This window comes from Bos taurus, chromosome Y (assembly GCF_002263795.3).
Source record: "Bos taurus isolate L1 Dominette 01449 registration number 42190680 breed Hereford chromosome Y, ARS-UCD2.0, whole genome shotgun sequence".
In the NCBI taxonomy this organism is placed as follows: Eukaryota; Metazoa; Chordata; class Mammalia; order Artiodactyla; family Bovidae; genus Bos; species Bos taurus.
Genome location: NC_082638.1, coordinates 1,577,421 through 1,595,103, shown reverse-complemented (window position 1 = coordinate 1,595,103; position 17,683 = coordinate 1,577,421). Strand labels below are relative to the sequence as shown.

Below are 17,683 nucleotides of genomic sequence, written 5' to 3'. Positions count from 1 at the left end.
GCTCCCCAAAGCGCTCATCCGGGCCCAGCCCCTTCAGGCTCTCCAAACCGGGACAAGAAAAAAAAAGAAAGCATTCCACCTTTTTTTTTTTTTTGGCAGGAGGATTCAGGCTGGAGGAGGGATGGTGGCTGCCAGGAGCCACAGGAGAAGCGGGAGGGCGTGGCCGGGGGCTCTGGTTGCAGCCTCGCCTACGGCTCCTCCGGAGATGCCGGCGGGCGCCCCCGGCTGCCTGCAGCCTGCACTCGGGGTCCGGAGGCGCCGCCAGAGAAAACTCCAGCCCGCCTGGGGGAGCGCAAGCCGTATTCCTTCTCTCTTCCCCCCGTGAAAGGAAAGACACAGTCCTCCTCCAAATCTTGCTGGGAAGGGCGCTCCGGGCGCAGACCTCGGGGCTGTGCGCTCCCGGGTATCTCTCCGTCCCTCGGGTACCCCCCGGAGTTCCTCTCGCGGGTGAGGGGGCCCGGATACTTCCCCACCGCCCGACCCCCGCACCAGCCCCTCCAGCTTCCTCCAGCCGGCCGTGTGTGCGCGGGGCCCCAGCGGTTCGCCCCACCGGCGTGGACGAGTCGTGCCCACCCGGGCCGCGGCGCCATGCGGAGCCGAGAGGAGGGCTGAGCGCGCGGCGGCGGCGCGGCCAGGGTCCCCCGCGCCCCGTCTCCCCGGGGTGGGGCAGGGTGGGGCTGGGCCGAGGCGTGCTCTCGGGGAAGGCTCTCGGCGACGGGAATAAAAGGGCGCCGCGCTGGGAAGCCGAGCCGCTCGCCTCGCCCCCCGGGCAGCAGGACATGGCCCCGGCCGACCCCCGGCGGTGACTCGCGCGCCCCGGCCCGGTGAATGCTCTGGGCGCACCGCTCCGGTGGGTCGCGGCTTCCGACGAACAGGTGAGGACTGAGGGCTGCCTGGGCGCCCCCGGCGGTTGCTGGGGAGGTGGGGGCGGGGGGGCCTGCTCTGTCTGCAAGGGGTGGAGAGAGTTGGAAAGGGGACCGGTATTGCATTGGGGGGAGCAGGGGGCGAGGGCAAAGAAGACTTCTGGAAATGTTTCCTGGCGCTCTTTTAAGGGTACAGCTACCATCCAGAAAGAGCTTTCCTGGTGGCTCAGCTGGTAAAAGAATCAGCCCGCCATGCGGGAGATCTGGGTTCGATCCCTGGGTGGGGAAGATCCTCCTGGAGAAGGAAATGGCAACCCACTCCAGTATCTGGCCTGGAGAATTCCGTGGGGTCGCCAAGAGTCGGACACGACTGAGCGACTAAGCACAGCACAGCACCATCCAGCACAGAAGCTGACGGAAATCATCCCGGAAGATGCACAGACTAGGTCTAAGGTCCCCTTTCCAAAGTGGCCTCTCTCTCCTCCATCCCTGGTTTCCTGGGGACCCCCCGACAAGACCCTCAAGTGTAACCGGCTGCGCTCCTGCGTTGGTGGCGAGGGGCAAGTCACAGTTGCGGGGCCGTCTCCCCAATTTCTCCAGATCCCTAAGACTCTCCACCGCTAACCCCCGCCCACCTCCTCCTTTTGCCCTGCAAAGTGGGGAGACGCAAAGCAACCCCCTTCCTCTGCCGGGGGACGGGGGTGTGGGTGGGTGGGTGGGTGGGGTCTCTGATCCGCGCGCAAGCTGAGGAAGTCAATAGTTTGGGGGAGAGACGCCCTTTGGTGTCCGAGTCTCCGGCGTCGGAGACCCTCGGGGTAACCCGAGCCGCGCTCCGGGAAAGCTCGTTCGTGAAGTCACGGCGCAGCCTGCCCGGGCGCGCCCGGAGCGCGCGCTGGAAGCCGGCCAGGGGCGCAAGGCCGCGCGTCCGGCCCCTCCATAGTCTACCCCGCCGGGTGGACGCCCGCCGACTGCTTCGCGCCCCGAGTCCAGCTTCCCGGGGGTCGCCGGGCGTGCCCGGAGATCGTGCAGACTCAGGGAGGCTTCTCCGCGAGGCCTCGGGATTGGGGTTCAAAGGGGAGCGGGGGCGCGTCCCTGCGGTCTTCTGGCGGGGGGGGGGGGCGCCCTGGGTAGAAAGCCGAGCGCCGGGGACGAGCTCCGCCTGCGGGGGGCATGAGCCCGTGTGGAGGGTCAAGCGCGCGGGTGAGGGGCCTGGAGAACCGAAAAACGCTCTGCAGAAGCCGGTCGGTTCCAAGGCGGAGAGGAGGCGCCTGGGCTCGGTGTTTGCAAAGCTGCTTGCACCGTCAGCTCTTTAGGAGCAGCTGAAAAACGAAACGCGTAAGGGCTTCAGAAAACGTCTGTTCCCAGGGCCCCTAAAGGGCGAGAAACGCTGTGCATGCATCTGGGGTGTCCCTACAGCCCGGGAGCAAATAAAGAGTGTTTATGATCAGAAGTCGGAGTTGGCAACCGTGGGGAACCGGCGCATTTCTCTATCCGTGTTTCTCCACCTTCCCTGTGTTGTTACTTACTGATCCATAAACTTCATGCAAGAGTTGCCGAAAGTGTGATTTGATGAAGGCATGACTGATGCATGAAGAAATAGTCACTGACTTTCTAAAGGAGGTAGCGGCTGATGCAAGCTAATATTTTATCTGATCTTTTCCTTCCTTTTTTCTTTTTTTCTCTTTCCCTATTTTCCCTTCTGATCTCCCTTCTTTCCTATCCTTTATACTTCCTTCCCCCCCCCTCCTTTTTTTTTTTGGTCTTACTGACGTTTTTTTGTTTGCCTCAAGATTCTTCATCAGGCTATTCCTTGCCTCTGTCTCTCATGGCACATTTTTCAGACATTTCTCCAAATTTGCTCCCTGGTAAAGAATAATGTTTTTCCCTCTCAACATTTCGGTTCTTCCAAGGGAGGAAAAAAAAATTAAGGAGAGGAGACAAACCCACATACAATGGAATACATTCTGCTTTAGTGAACATCTCTATAAGCCCTTGAAGATGGTATGAGTAAAACTTTAAGGAATGCCATTAAAAGAAGGAAATACTTCTGGTCCTAATGGATTTCCTGAGAAGCTTGTTATTCAGTTATATACAGTATGTAACGGCTCGAGATAAACATCGGAGGTGGATAGATAACAGTTACTTTTATGACTTGAAACATGTTTCAAATAATGTGGGTGTTAGCCGCTCAGTCCTGTCTGACTCTCTGCGACACCATGGTCTATAGCCCACCAGGCTCATCTGTCCATGGAATTTCTCATCGCTATATATAAGCACAAATATATATATATACACATTCATACAAGTATATACTTGTGGGTATATATACATTGTTGTTTAGTTGGTAAGTCATGTCCAGCTCTTTTGTGACCCCTGGACTGTAGCCCGCCAGGCTCCTCTGTCCATGGAATTCTCCAGGCAAGAATACTGGAGTGGGTTGCCATTTTCTCCTCCAGGGGATCTTCTTGACCCAGGGATTGAACCCTGTGTCTCCTGACTTTCCTTTATTGGCAGGCAGGTTCTTTACCACTGAGTCACCTGGCAAGCCCTTATAAATACATTTATACAAATACATATTTACATATACATATATTTGTATATTTGTGTATATATATACATTTTTACAAATGCATACTTATGCATATAGGACTTCCCTGGTGGCTCAAACAGTAAAGAATCTGCCTGCAGTGCAGGAGATCTGGGTTTGATCCCTGAGTCAGGAAGATTCCCTGGAGAAGGAAATGGGAACCCCTCCCAGTAGTCTTGGCTGGAGAATCCCATGGACAGAGGAGCCTGGCAGGCTACAGTCCATGGGGTTGCAAAGAATCGGACATGACTGAGTGACTAACCCTTTACTTTCAGCTTTCATACTTTTATACAAATATATGTTTGTATATATACACCCATTTGTGTATTTGTCGGTATGTACAGGGCTTCCCTGGTAGCTCAGCTAATAAAGAATCCGCCTGCAATGCAGGAGATCCTGGTTGGCTTCCTGGATCAGGAAAATCCCCTGGAGAAGGGATAGCCTACCCACTCCAGCCTTCTTGGGCTTCCCTGGTGATTCAGCTGGTAAAGAACCTGCCTGCAATGCGGGAGACCTGGGTTGGATCCCTGAGTTGGGACGATCCCCCTGGAGAAGGGAACAGCTACCCACTCCACTGGGCCTGTCAAATTCATATCCTCCCTTAAAACACAGCGACATTTCCAAGTTGTAATATCAATGTCAAGAGTGAAGGCTGTATTCTACAGTTGCATGAAACTGAGTGGCAAACGACAATTGAAAAAAAATCTTAAAGTTTGTGTTGCTCCACACACATGCTTTGCGTCATTCAGACGCCCCATGGTGACGCCTTGGGAAGCTTAGCGTCGTGAGGCACAGTGCAGGTAAAACCAGCTGGCAGTACGGAAGGGCTGTCTGACACCTGGCTTTGTGTGGTTCCCCGACAGGTGTGCCGGGATGGCCCACCCGGACGAGATGCCGATGACATGGGCGCGATGGCGGGCCCTCTCCATGGTGCTGATTCTGCTCTGGGGACGCCCCCACGTGGCACTGGCCTGCCCCCACCCCTGCGCCTGCTACGTCCCCAGCGAAGTCCACTGCACGTTCCGCTCCTTGGCTTCCGTGCCCGCTGGGATCTCTCCACATGTGGAAAGAATCAATCTGGGGTTTGTACCACATTCCTTCTGAGCCATCTCAGCCTCCTCGCGAGCGGGCGGGCGGGTTTCGTGTACGGGTGTGTGAGCACATATGTGACGGTGAGTGTGTATTCGTGTGTGCGTCACCGTGTCTTGCATGATGTGGGCCTAATCAACAGGACATTTATAACTCTACTAAATGTGGTCCTTTGGGGCTAGTATCTGACTTAATCCATCAGCACGAGTCTCTGTCACAAAGCTTGATTATGAGCCATCAGAGACAGCTTCGGCTCCTTGATACATTTCCATTGTTAACAATTCTTTAATGCACTGCAGATGCAAAATATATGATGCATGCATAAATATACTAATAGCGTTTAAATAGATTTCAGCAGTTATTACAAAACGATAAATAGAATGAGTGAGACATCTTCGACTCTGTAAATTATCAGTATGACGCAATCGTGACTTTGATGAAATAAGAGTTCTTTCAGGTTTTGCCTATTTAAAATATTGATGTCTTTTAAACAGTTTTTTTTTTAATGTATTTATTTATGTGGCTGCATCAGGCCTCAGTTTCAACATACAGAATCTTTAGTTGTGTGACGCCAACTCTTAGTTAAGGCATATGGGATCTAGTTCCCAGACCAGGGATTGAACCTGGGCCCCCTGCATTGGGAGGAGCATGAAGTATTAACCACTGGACCATCAGAAAGTGAAAGTGTTAGTTGCTCAGTCCTGTCCAACTCTCTGCAACCCTATGGACTGTAGCCCACCAAGCTCCTCTGCCCCTGGGGATTCTCCAGGCAAGAATGCTGGAGTGGGTTGCCATGCCCTCCTCCAGAGGATCTTCCCAAGCCAGGGATCAAACCCCCGTCTCTTACATTTCCTGCATTGGCAGGTGGGTTCTTTTCCACTGGCACCACCTGGGACCACCAGGGAAGTCCTCTAAACAGATATTTTAGTGCTGCATTTCGGGTAGAACTTTTACATTTCAATTTTCTTCTATACCCATATGTACTTTCTATACCTAAGTGTCCATTTCCGTGAATTATAGGTACTCATAAAATTTTCATACGAAACCATCATTTGCACAATTCTAATAGTAAACAATCATTTGGAGTTCTTCAGCAAAATATGCTAGCTACTTCCTACCACCTATAAAACAACAAAACTATTTAGGGTTTGATGAACAGACGTATTAGTAAGACAAAGTGACCAGTAAGACAAAGTCCTCTTCGAGTACAGAGCCTTGAAAATTCTTGCCTTTATCGATTAGAAGCTCCAGTAAAAGAGTGAAGGAATGGGCAGTAAGAGAGTGAGATAAACACTTCAAAAATCTATAGCAATGGACCATGAAATAGCTCTCTCTCAAAAAAAAAAAAAAAGCTTGGCAAACTTGACTGTCTGAAAAAAAAAAAAAATCTAACCACGATGATGATCACTCCACAGGGAAAAGACGTTGGCTTTGCCAGAAGAGAGAATAGTAACCATTTCCTTTTTATAATCGTTAAATCGTTTGACAATTTTAAAACCAGTTTCCTTTTCACAGTCCTCCGATTTATGCAGAAGAGGAACTAAAGCTGCTTTGAATCGGGTAGAACGGGCGCTCCGAGTTTGTAGAAAGGAAAACAAAGTTGATCTGCGATCACTCTTGTCTCTTGGGCTTCCCCAGTGGCTCAGCGGTAAAGAATCTGCCTGCAGTGCAGGAAACGCAGGAGACGCAGGTTCATTCCCTGGGTCAGGAAGATCCCCTGGAGGAGGGCAGGACAACCCACTCCAGTATTCTTGCCTGAAGAGTCCCACGGGCAGAGGAGCCTGGTGGGCTATAGTCCATAGAGTTGCAAAGAGTGGGACAACAACTTAGCGACCGAGCATGCAAAGACTTTGCCATTGGAAGCAAAGACAGATATCAAAATGACTCTTTTTCCTACTTCCGCCAACAGTATCTTGAGATGGTCTCATGTAATATTCAGTTCAGTCATGTCCGACTCTTTACAACCCCATGAACCGCAGCACGCCAGGCCTCCCTGTCCATCACTAACTCATGTCCATTGAGTCGGTGATGCCATCCAACCATCTCATGCTCTGTCGTCCCCTTCTCCTCCCGCCTTCAATCTTTCCCATCATCAGGGTCTTTTCTAGTGAGTCAGCTCTTCGATTCAGGTGGCCAAAGGATTGGAGTTTCAGCTTGAGCATCAGTCCTTCCAAGGAAGAGAAATAAACAAGACAAGGACTAGTTTCATGGCACCAACACATAATACTTCCATCTGGCTTAAGGTGTAACTTGATTCAGCGTACCATGTTTCTATTGTCTGATTCATGTTGATGTATGGCAGTAACCAATACAACATTGTAAAGCAATTATCCTCCAACTGAAAATTAAAAAGAAAAATTAAGTACATGTAGTAGAAGAATATCACTCATAATGTCACAGCACTGTTTCTGGATAGTGTTAGTTGCTCAGTCATGTCCAACTGTTGTGACCCCGTGGACTGTAGCCCTCCAGGATCCTCTGTCCATGGGATTCTCCAGGCAGCAATACCAGACTGCGTTGTCATTCCCTTCTCTAGGGGATCTTCCCCACCTGGGGATCAAACCTGGGTCTCCTGCACTGGATGTGGCTTCTTTACCATCTGAGCCACCAGGGAAGTCCAGCCTCAAAGGAGATAACGAGGCTGGCATGGTGCGTAATTTTGTTGGGAAAAAAGCAAAAGAGAAAACAGCAGTGTCTACTGCAGATAGAACTCAGGGTCTGAGTTGCCTGTCAGCAGTTCTGCAAAGGGTTGAAAACCCTCGGGGAATGACCGATTATTGGCAGAGCGCTCCTGATTTTCATTCCCACACAGATGTTTTTTTAGGGTTCTCATTCAGCATTGAAAGAAAAAGAGTGGCTCTTTCCTGTTTTGAAAGAAAGAGTTGTTCTTTCCTGTTGGGACAGCCCCAAAGATTTTTTTTTTTTTTTCAGAAATGACTTTCCATTTTTTTCTATTCTAGGTTTAATAGCATACAGGCTTTGTCGGAAACGTCGTTCACTGGACTGACGAAGCTGGAGCTCCTCATGATCCATGGAAATGACATCCCCAGCATCCCCGACGGGGCTCTGAGAGACCTCATTTCACTCCAGGTAAACCAGGCGTGGTGGTTTCCCAGGTGGTTCAGTGGTAAAGAATCTGCCTGCCAATGCATGAGACACTGTTTCGATCCCTGGGTCGGGAAGATCCCCTGGGGGAAGAAATGGCAACCCACTCCAGTGTTCTTGCCTGGAGAATCCCATGGACAGGGGAACCTGGTGGGCTGCAGTCCATGGGGTCATAGAGTCGGTCACAACTTAGCTACTAAAACCAACCAAACTGGGCATATATGACCAGCACTAATTGCAACCTCTACCACCAGCCGTGGAGAAGGAAAACTTTAAAATCCTCCTTCACAATGAATGAAAAGGCCACTTTTTCTAAACATGAAAAACGAGCTTCATGTCTTTCCTTCCCAGACCTTTGTTCTGCTTTCTGTTCCTGTCTGTGGTGTTTTCTTTTATTTAAATTATAAACAGGGCTTCCCTTGTGGCTCAGCTGGTAAAGAATCCACCTGCAATGCAGAAGACCCCGGTTCAATCCCTGGGTTGGGAATGTTCCCTGGAGAAGGGATAGGCTACCCCATTCCAGTGTTCTTGGGCTTCCCTCGTGGCTCAGCTGGTAAAGAATCTGCCTGCAATGTGGGAGACCTGGGTTCGATCCCTGGGTTGGGAATGTTCCCTGGAGAAGGAAAAGGCTATCCCACGACTGAGCAACATTTTCCACTTCCGGTGCAACATTTTCCACTTCCGGTGCAACATTTTCCACTTCCGGTGCAACATTTTCCACTTCCGGTCTTTGTAGGTTTTCAAGTTCAGCTACAATAAGCTTCGCGTCATCACGGGCGAGACCCTGCAGGGGCTGTGGAACCTGGTGAGGCTGCACATGGACCACAACCAGATCGAGTTCATCCACCCGGAAGCGTTCAGGGGCTTAACCTCCCTGAGGCTCCTCCACTTAGAGGGGAACCTGCTTCGCCAGCTGCACCCCGCCACATTCTCCACCTTCGCCTTCCTGGACTACTTCAGGCTCTCCACCGTGAGACACCTCTACCTGGCCGAGAACGCCATCAGCACTCTCCCCACCGGCATGCTGCAGAACATGCCGCTTCTAGAGAACCTCTACCTGCATGGCAATCCGTGGGCCTGTGACTGTGACATGACCTGGTTTCTGCAGTGGGACGCCAAAACCAAAGGTAGGAACCGCACAGGCGGCTCAGACGGTCAAGAATCCACCTGCAGTGCGGGAGACCTGCATTCGATCCCTGGGTCAGGAAAATTCCCCTGGAGGAGGAAAGGGCAGCCCACTCCAGTCTTCTTGCCTGGAGAATCCCCATGGAAAGAGGAGCCTGGTGGGTCTACAGTCCATGGGGTCGCAAAGAGTCAGACACGACTAAAGCGACTTGGCACAGATAAATACAGAAAAGCCGCAAGACGTTTAGCAGGGAGAAAAATATAGTTTGATTCTGTAGACATGAGTTTGAGGAGCATTTGTACCATTTGATGGGCTTGTCAAGTCGGGCGTCGGTGTGCCTCTCCTAGGATGGGTTTGGAATGGAGAAGCATAGACAGGACTCATCGGTGGCCAGTAGACGGTAATTGAAACCACCTGCGTGGGCGAGACCCTCAATGACAGGGCAGGGCAAGAAGGGAGGGGTCTCAGACCCAGTCCAGGAATAGTTCATCCATAATGAGTTGGGCAGAGAAACACTGAAAGTGTCAGCGTTGGCCAGAGTAGGACAAAATTCTGGAAGATTGAGTGTCCAGGAAGCCAAGAGTAAGAATGTGAATCCAAAAAAGAAAATACTGCCTGAAATGAAAAATTGTTTCAAGAGAAAATGTAGTTATGAAAGGTCAATGTGACACGGCCCGTGCCAAGAGTTGGTTCTTAAGTGTTAGCCATTCAGTTGTGTCTAACTCTTTGCAACCCTGTGGAGTGTAGCCCACCAGGCTCCTCTGTCCATGGGATTCTCCAGGCAAGAAGACTGGAGTGGGTTGCCATTTCCTCCTCCAGGGGATCTTCCTGACTCAGAGATCGAACCCCAGTCTCCTGCATTGCAGGCGGATTCTTTACTATCTGAGCCACCAGGAAAGCCCCACAGTTGGTTCTAGGACCTGGAAATACATTCATGGGTTTCAGAGACTTACATAGGTTCTCCTGGACCTTCATAAAAGGAAAATTGCATCATATGTATGAAGAGAGATTCTTTGTCAACTTAAAAATGTCTTTTCCTTGCTGCATGTGGGATCTAGTTCCCTGACCAGGGATGGAACCCAGGCCCCCTGTGTTGGGAGCACAGAGTCTTAGCCACTGGACCACCAGGAAGTCCCTAACAATATCTTTTTAAAAAGTACTCCCTGTCAAGAACCTCCCAGACCCTGGTTAGTTATCACACATGAGGTTAAATGGATTTAAGCTGCTAGGTGACATCACGGATACCAGGTAGATAAAATCTTGAATCTTGGCTGAGATGCACCCAGGTGATAAAAATGCAAACACAGGGTTCATCCTCTGTCCATTCTTCGGGTCGTTGACTTAGCACATGTTTGTCTGCTGCTGTGTTTCAGGGGTCCTGAAGTGTAAGAAGGACAAAGCGTACGAAGGAGGTCAGCTCTGTTCCACGTGCTTCAGTCCCAAGAAGTGGCACGGACAGGAGCTTCAGAAGCTGCGGGATGTCCGCTGTCAGAAGCCTTCGATCGAGTCCCCGCTGAGACAGAACCGGAGCCGGAGTAGTGAGGACGATCAGGACGAAGACGAGGGTGCTGACCATCCCTTCTCCCCAGACGGGTTCCAGTTCCCTGCGTGGAACGTGTCCGTGAACATGAGCGACGAGCACGGAAACACGGTCCACCTGGTCTGTGACATCAAGAAGCCCACCGACGTGTACAGGCTGCACTTGAACCAGACGGACCCCCAGGAAATAGAGATCAATGCCACGGTCGCCTTAGACTTTGAGTGTCCCATGACGCGACAGAACTACGAGAAGCTCTGGAAGCTGATTGCCTACTACAGCGAGGTCCCTGTGAAGCTCCACCGGGAACCGGCACTCGGCAAAGACCCCAGGCTCGGCTACCAGTACAGGCAAGATGCGGACGACGACAGCACGCTGTACTACACAGGCGTCAGGGCCCACGTCCTCGCCGAGCCAGAGTGGGTCATGCAGCCGTCCATAGAGCTGCAGCTCAACCGGCGTCTGAGCTCAGCCAAACTGGTGGTGCTGTCGTATTCGTCTCGGCACGCCCTGGTCATGTCCGCCAAGGACGCGAGGCTGTCTCCTAGCAGAAGCTGGGTTATGATTGAGCCTGGCAGAGCCGTGCAGAGAGCCCAGACTGTCCTGGAGGGGAGCGCCTGCCAACTGAGCTGCAACGTGAGGGCCTCCGAGAGCCCCTCCATCTCCTGGGTGCTCCCGGACGGGTCTGTCGTGAAAGCGCCGATGGAAGACCGTGACGGCAGGTTCTCCGTCCTCACCAGCGGCTGGCTGAAGATCAGGTCGACGCAGCCGTCGGACGCTGGTCTGTACCAGTGCATCGCTCGGGTGAGGGATGAGACAGACCGGATGCTCTACAGGGTCCTGGTACAGCCGCCGGTCATTCAGCCTCCCGACGCATATACAGTAACCATTCAGAAGAACCCAGGGGAGCCTGTGACACTGCCTTGCCAGGCACTGGCTGTACCGGAAGCCCAGATCAGCTGGATCCTTCCAAACAAAAGGATGCTGAACGCAATGGCCAACGCCTCACATGCCTACGTGCTGGCCGACGGCACCCTTTCCATCCCCAAGGTTCAAGGCAGCGACAGTGGTTACTACAGATGTGTGGCTGTCAACCAGCGAGGGTCGGATCATTTTACGGTGGGGGTCCAGGTGAGCAAGAAGGGGTCCCGTGGGTCTCCGAAAAGACGCGGACGCCCGGGAGGCAGGACTCTTTCTGGAGGGCGAGGCGGGATCGTGGAGGATGAAGGCGGATCCGGCATGGGAGATGAAGAGAACACATCGAAGACGGTCCTCCACCCACAGGACCAAGAGGCGTTAATCCGAGCAACGGATGACGCCAGCGGTGGGGGTAAGAAGACCAGGAAAGGGCGCAGAAAGCTGAAACCCTGGAAGCACCCCACCAAGGAGCCGGAGACCAACGTTGCCGAAGGCCGCAGAGTTTTCGAGTCCAGGCGGAGGGTAAACGTGGCCAAGAAGCAGATTAATCCAGAGCGCTGGGCAGATATCTTAGCCAGAGTCCGTGGGAGAAGTCTCCCTAAGGGAACGGAAGGACCGCAGGTCATCACAGTCCGCGCACCTTCACTGATGAGGCAGGAAGTGACTTCACCTCTGCCTGCCGTCGCTCCCGGCTCAGTATCGCCCGTGCAGACCACAAGCAGTTCAGAAGAATCGTCGGGAGATATGTTCGTGTTTGGCGAGGAAGAGCAGGCTTCCAGTGCTGTCTCCTCCCCTAGGACCATTCCGCTCCAACCTGGCCATGACGGAGTCGTTCATAGCGAACCCAGAGTGACAGGCACTCGCTCGGAAGAATTTATTGATGAGGACTCTTCTGAGAAGACCGTGGGTGCAACTCCCACTGAAGTTGACTCCAACCAGACCCCAGCCACGACACTGGCATCTGTACTTTATGAATCTTCTACTCTGCAGACCCTGGAAATGGAACACAAAGAGCCCACTGAGGAAAATGTAGCCACAGACAGCTGGTCCACCCTCCATGTTGGGTCCGTGCCAGAGGCCACATCCCCTGAGGATGAATCTCCGATGGACGCCGTACCTTTGGCTGAGTCTGAGACTGTGACCTACTTTTACCCCGATCTGGGGACAAATTCACAACCAGCTGAGAAGACCGTGAAAGAACAGGCCTCCACACGCTTCACACCAACTCCCGCCTCGTGGGTTGCCGAGGCTAGGACGTCTGAGCCGCTTGAAGACCCCACCTTAGGGGACCCCAGCATCCCAGTTGAAACTCACCTCCAGGAACAGACAGACAGCCCGCAGCTTGTGGAAACTGGTTTAAGCACTCCAGGCCACCCACTGACTCCTGAGGGCATGAAGGAGACTTCTCAGACACTTCAGGAAGAGGGTACGCTAGAGACGCACCCCACAGACTCCAGAAGCATCAAGGGAAATGGGCAAGCCGTACACCTGACCACCCCGCTTGACTCGACACTAGAAGTGGTGAACAGCGTCACTGACTTTCAGCATCCCAGGGAGTCCATGCCTGGCGTTGTGTTTGGCAAGGACATGACCACGGCACCAGTGACCACGCCAGCCCAAAAGGACACTTCACCGTCGGCGCTGACCACTCATCCTTCTCGAAAGAGGCCCAACGGGAGGAGGCGATTCCGACCCCACAAATTCCGACACCGCCATAAACAGACCCCGCATACGACGTTTGCCCCGACAGATGCTTTCTCGCCTCCACCGACCCAAGTCCCCGAAGCGAAGACTCCAAGCCTTCAAGTGGCAAGTTCTCTGGTTCCTACGACCTGGGTTAACAGTGCCGTAGGTACCGCCGGACGCTTGGACACGGAGGAGCATGCCGAATCCGTATCCAGGGGCAGCCCACACAGGAAACAGGGCAAGAAACGCAACAGACACCGATACATCACTTCCACCCTGAGCTCTGCAGCTTCCGTGTCCAAGCCCAGCTTTTCTCCAGAAGATAAGCATAGAATCTCTTTTCCCCTCAGTTCCCAAGCTGCGCTTTCCCCTACGACCGTCTCTTTCACCACTGGAGACCCACGGGAGATAACCGGCATGGGAGCTTATAGCACAGCCAGCATCAGCAAAACATATTCAGCTTCTGACAGATTCCAAGAGACTGTTCCAGTCACACGCGAGCCTGCGTCAGACGGACAGGAAACGAAGAACCATGGTGTCACAGACCTCAGGGACTATCAAACCCACGGTCTGGTCCCTGGAGACTCAGTCACCCATGCGGCATCACCTTCTGTGGCCGAGGTCTCCCCTGCGAGAGGATTTAAGGAGGTGTCTCTGACGTCTCCCTTTCCAAAAACGACAAGCTGGGATCCCCCAGGGGCAACCCAGCTTGGAGTGGAACACACAGACCCACCTGTTACCAGCCCTTCGGAAGCTCTTACAGAATCACCCTCTGTGAGAGAGTCAGCGGATCTAGGTGAGTTTTCGCCTTCAGCGGCGGTCTCTACGCTGTTTCAACCCCAACGTGCGGCTCCTTCAACGACTCTCCCCGTCCTAAAAGTAGAGGCATCCTCGAGTCTGGCGGAAACCACCGTCCGTGATCAGGGAGGCCGTGAAACCACTCACACTACTGTCCGTTCTGAAATCGGACCCCAGAGTTGCGTGTCCACTCCCACCCCACTGGAGGAGCCAGAATCGCCATTCCCACCCACGACTCTGATGTCTTCCACAGAGACCACTGCAGAGCCCACACCACCTCTTCCTTCAGGGACGTCCCCAGCCTGGAAAGCTTCCAAACACCATGTCACCTTCCATTACGTGGGGACCCCAGAAACCAAAGCGCCTTCTGTGAATAACGAAGTAACTCAACATTTATCGAAGGCACACCAGTTATCCACGCCCTCTTCCAAGCAGGACAGATTTACCTTGACTCCAGAGGAGGCATTAAGAAAGGAAGCGTTTGATGGTACAATGAAAAACATGCTTCCCCATGTTCCAGACAGTCCAGATGAGGCTGGGAGGGTCCCGGTTTTCCACCAACCAGCCAGAGTTCCCGCCACACCAATCCCACCGAGAGGAACCATGAGACCCCCGCACACGGTCACACAAAGCCCCTTCAGATACTCGGTCACCTTCCAGCCCCCTCGTCACCTGACCCGCAAACCGGGAGTCACTGCGTACCCGTCGAGGGTTTGGCCAGAGGGCAGGCACGCCACGACTCCGAGATCACCCAGTTATCCGACGACTCCTGTGGTGGTTTTGTGGCCTGGTTCCAAACCTAGCGTTCCTGGTACGGTGACCGGCCAAGGAGCTGACCGATTCCAGGGCAACTCCAGATCGTTTGCAAATAACCACCTGCCCGATCTAAGAAGAGACCCCGTGGGCAAGCTTCCGAATTCAAGAGCGCCTCCTCTTCCCGGTGGAAGATTCCCTTTCTTTATCAACAGGACCCTGTCTTTCCCCCAGTTGGGAGGTACTCCGAAACCTCAGGGACCCAGCTCTCCAGCCCCAGCGTTGAGAGACAGAAAGGTCAACGTAGGTCCCCACACTCGGATCCACTCTCAGAGCATCTTCCACATGGACCTGGGGCCCCCAGCGCCTCCCATCTTGCACCCCCCCAGGACCACAGCACCCCCGTCCATGAACGTACAGACCATCCCCCCGGGCTCCTCCACCCGGAGCTCTGTCCCTTTCACGACGTCTTCCGTCCCACCCTCCAGAAGCTTCCATCACGGCAGCACAAAGCTCTTCTCTGCCGGAGGGCTGCCTGCGTCCAAATTCTGGACGCTCGGGGAAAAGCCACAGATCGTCACCAAATCCCCGCAGTCCGTGACCGTCACCGTGGAGACAGACGTCACGTTCCCCTGTGAGGCCACGGGGAAGCCCAAGCCCTTTGTGACTTGGACCAAGCTGTCCACAGGTAGGGCGTTTACACGTCAGGCGTTCCAAGTGGGGCTGGTAGGTGGGGAAGGGGGAGTTCCTTGAGTATAAGAAGTCCACGTAGAAGCAGAGACTGTCAGAAGAGGACAATGGGTAGGTGTGATGGGAAACGACTCCAGACAATCTATCCATGGGTGTATCCCTTTACAGAGACGGGGGAGTGAGAAATGAACAAGGGTGTGAGGTGTTTGTTTTTTTTTTTTAAAGCAGCCGTGGAAACACGTAGCATTCCCTAGCCGGGACTTAGGGCTTCCCAGGGGCGCTCGGAAGTAAAGAATCTGCCTGCCTTTGCGGGAGACGCGAGTTCCATCCGTAAGTCGGGAAGATCCCCTGGAGAAGGGCATGGCAACCCACTCCAGTATTCTTGCCTGGAGAAACCCACAGACAGAGGAGGCTGGCTGGCTATAGTCCACAAGGTCGCAAAGCATCAGATGTGACTTACTGACTAAATGACGACAAACTGAGGCTTAGAAATGTTCCGCACAGGAACCTCTTGCCTTATCCCTCTGAGATTCAGTGCAGAAGTCATCCGCAAACCATGAGGGGCTTGCAGGAAGGGAGGGGAGTGAGGGGAAGTCCCCTGCATCCTCCCACTGGCTTGGAAGGTCGCTGGAGTTTGGTCTCAGCTCGGCGGGCCTTGGTTTTCTTTGAACCTGGAGCTGTGATTTCAATGAGTCAGCCCCGTCTGCCATCACTGAGCACCCTACACGGGGCGGCTGGAGCAGCCAACTTATTTTCTGACCGTTTGGGAGGTTGGGAGTCCAAGATCCTGGTTACAGTGGGGCTAAGTCCTCCTGAATCCTCTTTAGCGTATCAGCGGCCGTCTTCTCACGTGATCATCTGTCTGTATGTCTGATGTTCCCATCTCCTCTTTTTATCAGAACCCCGGCCGTATGGGATCAGGACACACCCTCATAGACCTCATTTTCTACCTTCATCCCCTCTTTAAAGACCATCTCCAAGCACAGCCACATTCTGAGCTTCTAGGGGTGGGGGTGGGGGTCCCAACTCCAACGTAGGAATTGATGGTGGAAGGACAAAATTCAGCCCATATAACAAGGGTCCGTATGACGCTCTCTACTTGGCAGGCCGGGGTGCTGCAAAGACCGCTTTGCTTCCTCCGAAACGACCCATCTGCTTGGATGTCCAAACAGATTCTAGGTGACATGAGGAATTAAACGTGATGATCGCCCCTCTAGGTCATTGCCGAGCACCAGGCTGAGCTACTTGTGTTATTTAGAAGCTTCCCAGTCACTGTCTGTATTGTACACATGTAGGGTATATATGTCAGTGTTCCTCTCTTGGTTCATCCCACTCCACAAATCTGCGTCTCTTATTTCGGCCCTGCAGTCTCCGTGAACATACCTCCCTTTTCCTCTTTGTCTTTCCATCTCTCTCAAGCACAGCTGTGTCCTTCAGGCTTGGATTCTGTTCAGAAGGTTGGGGTTGTTTTTTTTTTTTTTCCCCCTCCATCTGCCATGTGGATAACCCAGGAAGTGACCGATGCTGTTACACTAGAGACAGCTGTACATTCTCTGCTGATCTCACGCATGTTAGATGTTTTCCAGTCGTGAGAAGAGGCTCTGGACGCAGGCAGATTACTGACATCTTTGAAGGCTCCATGCCGGACGCCAAACGCTTCCCTAATGATTTAATGAGGAATTTGCTGGAGGAAGCGAGTTGGGGACACCGCGGGGTTTTTCGTTCTGAAAGGACTCTGCCTCGGATGGAAGGCGTGTCCCTCCACTGAAGAGACCCCATTTGCATTCATTCTTAGCGTCCTCTGTACCTTGTTCCATCGTAGAGTATCCCTGTACCACACCCCCTCCCGAGACCATCATGTATCTTCCTCTACCTGACTGGGATTCTGCTGCTTAGCACCAGCTTTTCCTTTGGAGAAGGGCACAGCAACCCACTCCAGTATTCTTGCCTGGAGAATCCCCATGGACAGAGGAGCCTGGTGGGATACAGTCCAGGGGGGGTCACAAAGTCGGACACGACTGAGCGACTAACAGTTTTCCTAGTTAGCTCCAGTTTTTGTTGTTTTTTTTTAATTGGAATATAATTGCTTTACATAATGCTGTGTTGGTTTCTGCTATACAATAACGTGAATCAGCTAAAAGTATCCATATATGCGCTCCCTCTTGAGCCTCCCTCCCAGGCCCCATCCCCCTGTCTAGGTCATCAGAGAGCCCCGAGCTGAGCTCCCTGGGCTATACCCCAGCTTCCCTCTGTCTGTTTCACACACGGTCGTGTGTATATTCCAGTGCTGCTTTCCCGACTCACGCTACCTTCTCCTTCCCCCACTGTGTCCACCTGTCCCTCCTCTACATCTGCGCCTGTATTCCTGCCCTGTAGACAGGTTCATCAGGACCGTCTTTCCAGATTCCATATGTAGGCGTTAATAGTACAATATCTGATTTTCTCTTTCTGACCTCCTTCACTCTACCACAGACTCTAGTTTCCTCCGCATCACGGCGACAGACTCAGCTTTGTTCCTTTTCATGGCTGAG

The 17,683-nt window shown here is 53.0% G+C and overlaps 1 protein-coding gene across 2 annotated transcripts in view; it reads left to right on the top strand.

Annotated features, from left to right (window-relative positions):
• Positions 1-731: 731 nt before the first annotated feature.
• The window catches only part of MXRA5 (matrix remodeling associated 5), a 29,123-nt gene continuing 12,171 nt past the window's right edge, over positions 732-17,683 (top strand). For both annotated transcript variants that reach the window (XM_002700420.6, XM_005228468.5), the window contains exons 1-5: positions 732-875; positions 4,314-4,532; positions 7,500-7,629; positions 8,381-8,771; positions 10,144-15,150. In XM_002700420.6, coding sequence (XP_002700466.3) covers positions 829-875; positions 4,314-4,532; positions 7,500-7,629; positions 8,381-8,771; positions 10,144-15,150 — 5,794 coding nt within the window. In that variant the 5' untranslated portion in view covers positions 732-828. The remainder of the gene's footprint in view (positions 876-4,313; positions 4,533-7,499; positions 7,630-8,380; positions 8,772-10,143; positions 15,151-17,683) is intronic.